The 6000-nt window shown below is 54.5% G+C and overlaps 1 protein-coding gene across 1 annotated transcript in view; it reads left to right on the top strand.

Moving 5' to 3' along the window:
• The first annotated feature begins 3763 nt into the window (after positions 1–3763).
• CRHR2 (corticotropin releasing hormone receptor 2) overlaps positions 3764–6000 on the top strand; it is a 47305-nt gene continuing 45068 nt past the window's right edge. The window contains exon 1 of the mRNA XM_080818554.1: positions 3764–3997. Coding sequence (XP_080674680.1) covers positions 3911–3997 — 87 coding nt within the window. The 5' untranslated portion in view covers positions 3764–3910. The remainder of the gene's footprint in view (positions 3998–6000) is intronic.

Raw genomic sequence — 6000 nt, 5'->3', positions numbered from 1 at the left:
CTTCCGTGCTCCCTGCATGTGGAAGCTTGTCCTCTCACCCTGGCCTTCTCCTAATGGTACCCGGCAACCGTATAGCTGCTGCCCTTGGCCATCTCTCACTGTTTCCAAGACGAACGGTCTCCCTGTGATGCAAAGTTTTAAAGTCCCGGAGAAGGACTGTGGTTGAGTCAGTTCAGCTCAACTGTCCACCCCTATGCCAACCAACGTGGTCAGTGCAGGGAGGCCTCTCACTTAGCTAGCCTGGTCGACAGCACAGGGCCAATCCACAGCGGCCCGCTGCCAATCAGATCAGGCAGTCGGAGCCGAACATGCCCTCTCAAGGGGGCCAATAGTGCCCCTCAAGAAGGGAACAGCAGTTCTTGGAGGGCAGAACAACCTTGGATATTATTAATGGTTGGTGGTCTGCCAAAGAACCACAGTGCATAACCAGATAGTATTAAAAGTTCATAGTGGGGAGGGCAATTAAGGAAAAGGTTTAAAATGGCTCCTTTCTGGGGCACAAGGGCTGGTGATAATGAAAAAATAAATACTGGTGTTGAGAGAGGGTGATGCACAGCAGAAGGATGGGACAATTCTGGATAAAACAAATAAATGTCCAGTCCCCCTTCCACTTCCCACAGCCGCTGACCCCTCTCTAAGCCTGTACCCTCCTACAGCGCAGCACCCCCTGCTCATTCCCAAACACCGTAACACACGTGGTTGTGTATAGTGCCCTTCTTCTGAAGATGGAGAACAGCCCCGTCACTGGCCATTCACACCTGGGGGAAGCCCTTCCCTCCAACCCATCACCCTGGGACTTGGCCGGCCCCACGGTCCTTGTCTCTTCTCTTCTCTCCGAGTCCCTGGGAGAATCCCTAGCCCAGATCCTTCTCCATCTTGGACGGCAAACTAAATCTAGGCGTTTCCACTGTTTGACTCTTCCAAGCAAACCACCCACCTTCCTTCCAGACCACCCTGAGTTCATCTTTCATAATCAAAAAAAGGCTTGAAGGCATATCAGAAGTAAAAAGGCTCCTCTACCCAGGAGTCCGCCCCAAGGAATACAAAGCTCACAATCAACAGTTTTGTATTAGCTTGCCCCATCACAGTCGCAAACAGGCTTTCTCCCACCAGCACAGCCTCTGAAAGCCAAGAAAGGCTGTTCAGAGGACACCCCAGAGGCTCACCGGTTTTGTGTGTTTTTTACTATTCTTGTTATTTGTTTTTAATCCATTACATTTAGAGAGGTCAAGTTCAGACTTCATGACCTTCTAGGTTCCCTTAGGTCCCCAGGGGTGAGATGAGGATTCAGATGCAGGGAATACTTATGGGAAGTACTCCCAGGAGAGATTCAGAAGAGAAGGGGCAAAGCAGGAGAGAAACGGCAAGCAAGTCCCACAGCAGTGAGATCCCAGGCCAAGTCCTAGTCTCCCTTGACGTCACAGAAGCCCCTAACGTTAGTTACATCTAGAGTTCACTTGCCTCTAGCTAAAGGAGCACCAGCCACTCAATGGCTAAGTGTCCCTTTGAGGGTTGGGGGATGCAAACTCCTGGATACCTGGGGATCCCCACCTCATGCAAAATACGGTTCTAGTTTTCCCAGAGCACTCCACATCAGAGGGGGATTGGTCTGGCAGCACAAGGAATGCCCTGCCTGGGAAGAATGTGGCCGAGCACCTATGTGCCTTCTCTAAAGACCCTTCTAGTACCAGAGTGGATCTAGCTTCCTTCCAGCCTTTCCCCCATGCCCTAGCTCTATGCTGTGCCTATCCAACCAGGTCCCAGCCCAGCTCAGCCCACCTGCTCTTGGCCAGCTCCTTGCTTTTGCTCACCCTGACTCCTGCATCTGGAGTAAAGGTCTGCCCTTTTCCATCTGTTTAAACACTCAAGGTACTTCCACATCACCTTCCCCTGAAGTCCCCTTCATCATTCCCTGAGCTGCCCCATGCCTGGTACCATCTCTCAGCTCCCATCATGCTTCCTTCTGCCCAGACCTCACGGGCTCCATATCCCTTCCCTCTCCTGGCACACTCCCCACAGTCCCCAGGCCATGAGCTTGGCCTTGAGGTCAGAGCCTCTGCTCTCTGTTGAAGAGGACCGTTGTGAGGCTGACCATGGAGATGCCCAGTGACGTGTGTTGAAGAGCCCTGGTGGGCCCCGTGCCAATCCATCAGCTCTCTTTCTGAGTCTGCCCACCCTTCTGAGACTTGCCAACCAATCATCTCCCACCAGGAGCACACTCTGGCCAAGCCCATCCAACCAGGTCCAGCCTAGTCATATCCTGGCCCAAGACTTGGAATGGGGTTTCCACCCTGTCACCTTCAAGTAGAGGAGGACATCTGCTCAACCCCCCAGTTTTTCCCATAAATACTCCCCACCACTACTGGGGCCAGGCCCTACGCAACAGCATGGGGGAGGGGGGAGCAGAAATAAACAGAGGAAGGGAGACTGGGGCTCTGCCTTCAGGAAGGGATCCCTGTCTCCTCCCCAAGCTGGTGGGGGCCAGCCTCGACTGCCCCAGGGGCACTTACAGAAGAGTCCCCATTGAGGAAGAGCCTGGGGCTGACTCTGGCCTGTAAGATTTCAGGGGAGGGTCATACTCTGGGGCTGACACTGTCAGATCAGTCTGCCTTGAGGAGACAGGTGGAGGGGAGGAGGACCTGACCTGAAAAATGTGCCAGGCAGAGAGACCAGAGTCAACACAGAGTATCTAAGGTTCTTAAGTCTCCAGGGCCTGAACCCACCTAGTCTACAACTTCCAGGAAAAGCTAAATGCCCCACTAATCACATTCCTCAGATGCTTTCCCCTCACATCCTAAGATGCTGGAATGGCTGCTTAAAGCTTTTAAACTCCCTACCTTTAGAAGTTCCAAGGGCTGCTTCGGCACCATCCAGACAGGAGTCTTCACCTCCAGAGCCCTGACCCCGCTACAGGCTGGACCTGTCCCCACCACAGGCCAATACTTCTCAGCCTTGCCTGATATTAGGATTCTTGAGGAACCTACTGAATCCTACCAGTGCCTGAGGTGTCCCCCAACCCAACACTCAACCTATAATCAGAATCCCTTGGGGGATGGGCGGCGGCGAGCGAGGACTGGCATCCATGCTCCGTGCATTTGCTGTCATTGGTGTTTGGTTTTCTTTTTTTAATTCAGCATTTATTTTCACATTTACAGACAAGATGGAACAATGATCAGAAGTATACCATAGACCCATTGCCCACATTTACCAATAATTTACATTTCGCTTGACTGTTCCGTGTGTGTGTATTTCTGAACTATTTGAAAGTAAGTTAGAAACATGGTGCCCCTTTATCCCTACATGTGTACTTCCTAAAAGCAAGAATATCCTTTTACCCACAGTGTAGTTATCAAAATCAGAAAGTTGAACATGGATACATTACCGTTATTTAATCCTGATGCCACATCCACACTTCAATGATCCCAAAAGGTGCTGGAGCCCGGTAAAGCTCCCCCAGATAATCAGAAGATGCCCTCTGGCCCCAGGTGAGACCCACCTGAGCCACTCTGTGCTGGGGACACAACCCTAGCCCTGGCCCCCCTCCTCCCTTTCTCAATCCCTCTCTCTCCAAGTTGGGGAGCTCCTGCCAAGGCAAAAGGGGCGGGCTGATGAAAGGCATTAACCCCTTGTCTGCAGGCTGGACACAGAGGTTGTCCCCTGGCTAGCCGTCCCAGGCAGCAGCCTCTGCCCAGCACCGCTATAAATAACCTGGAGGGCGGGCTGTGGGGCGGTGTCACGCCGCCCTGGCCTGGTACGCAGGGGAGAGTGGCCCCTGGGCCTGGAGGCTTACCTTGGCCTCGGTGCCTCCGTGTGGGGGGAGGGAGCCAACTGGGCTCCAGCTGGGGGAAGGGCGGACGGGGCGGGACCTTCGCGCTGGAGCCCTGTGCTCCTTTCCCCATACTCCGCTGGCATGGGGGGTCCCGCGGGGCCCCCGCTCTTCCTCCACGACCCACACTGGCTCCTCTGCCTGCTCTGCCTCCTCCCGCAGCTGCTTAAAGTAAGTGCAGGGCGTGGGGTTCCATATCAGGGTGGGGGCGCCCGAGGCGGTGCTGGGAACTCCGCGGTGGTAGGTGGGTCTCAGTGCCGGAATACTGGACCCGGTTTCACTCAGCCCCGTTAGGAGATGGGTGACTTGGTGGCCGGGGTGAGGTTGAGATCCCTGTATGGGAGGAAGGGTGGATATGGATCCGTTGCCTGGTTGAGGGAGGCAGGTGGAGGGGAGAGGGAACAGACATCAGCTAGGATGGGACTTGGAGACACCTTACCGCCCAGCAGAGTGTTGTGGGTGAATCTCTAGGGTCTAGGGCATGCCCCTCCTCAGGTCCAGAAATTCCCTATCCCCTGGCCATTTTGTCCCCTCCCCCGTGGGTCCGTCTCCATCTCCCCCACCACATCCTCACCCTACACCCTGCCCCGCAAGAGAACGCCAGAGGTGCACCCTCTGTCTCATGCCACCCTGTCCCTACCTGCGTCTCACTGCGTTAAACCAGGCAACCGCCAGTTCCAACTGAACAATGGGAAGAGGGGGCACTGGGCGGATCAGCCTAGCCCAGAGTTTCTGAAAACAGCAGGCACACGCCACCCCCACCCTGTGGCCCGAGTCAGGGTGTGCAGGTGGGTGCTGGGGTGGAGGGTGGAGGGGTGTATACAGAAAGAGCTGATGAGGTAGGGGTGAGGCTAGGAGGGAATGGTTCCCAAAAACAGATGCAGGAGGAACCCACCCCGAACCCTCTCCCCATTTTATAGATGGGGACACCAAAGCTCAGAGAAGGAAGGACATCTGTTCTAGGTCACACTTCTCATGAAGAGCCACAACATTTAAAGGGTTCAGAGAGGCAAGAGGGGCCCAGAGGCCACACAATTCAGGGGAGAAGAACCAGGCTAGAAGTCAGGGAAGCCAGTGTTGTCCCGACTCTACCACACACCAGCCTCTGGTGTCATGGGCCTCGATGTCCTCATATGTACACAGAAGGCTCATTTGTTTAATCGTCTTTCAACAGATAGACAGTGAGCAACCACTGCCCGTGGCAAAGTGGCTTTGCCAACACACCTGATTCAAATCCTTGCTCTGCTACTTAGCGTGTGACCTCGGACAGGTTACTCAGATCTTCTGAGCCTCGGTTCCTCATGGGTAAAATGGAGGCGGTATCAGTGCTTACCAGATAGAGTTATCGTGAGGAATCGTTGAGATAATCTAAGTAAAGCCCTCAGCACTGTGACTGGCACAAAATAAGCCCAGTAACTCCAGCTGTGGTTTACTGCCAGGCACTAGAGACAAAGCACGATCCCCCCAGGGGCCCTGCGCTCCCAGTGGTCTGGTCAGGAGAAGGAGACCGGCCGGTCAGTGCCCCCTATGGGCAGCCAGCCCTCATATTTGCCAGGTCCTTTTAATGACATTGACAGTTGTACTTGGGATGAGTAGAGGCTGTGGAGTGGGTTCACGACCACCTGTGTCCTCCCACGCCTACCCCAGATGCCCTGGGCTTTGAGCTCTTTTTGCCACCTGCCAATCATTCTTGAGATACATGCTTTCCAAGGGAGCCAGATGTGAAGCCCAGGGTTGCCCCTTGCCCCTCCCCTCCAGGAGCCATGATGCTGACTGCGGAACCTAGTGAGCCAGGGAGGGCTTCTGGCTGCTGTCCCAGAGCCAAGGCCAGTTGAAAGGTGGCAGGGGTGGGGGGATATATGTCTGTGGGAGGGTCCCCTGGGTTCTGGGGGTGTCAGAACTAGGAACCTAAGAGGCAACAGTCTGCATCCCCTTAGAATCAACCAGAACCTCCCCCTAGTTTCCTGGGAGACCCCAGTCTGAGACTGAAGACTGGTCCCATGTAACCACCGGGAGAAGAACTGAATCATGATCTCCTTGGCCCCAAAGCGCAGACTTCCTTGTGGTAACGACATTTATTTCTGGGTCCTTGTCCAACTATTCCAAGATTTCTGCTCATTGTGACAAGAGGACATGGGACCCGGAGCCGGAGGTGGGAGGGAAGGCACTGCAGG

This window comes from Martes martes (assembly GCF_963455335.1).
Source record: "Martes martes genome assembly, chromosome: 11".
Classification (NCBI taxonomy): Eukaryota; Metazoa; Chordata; class Mammalia; order Carnivora; family Mustelidae; genus Martes; species Martes martes.
The sequence above is the reverse complement of the archived record's forward strand: the minus strand, read 5'-3'. Positions and strand labels throughout refer to the sequence as shown.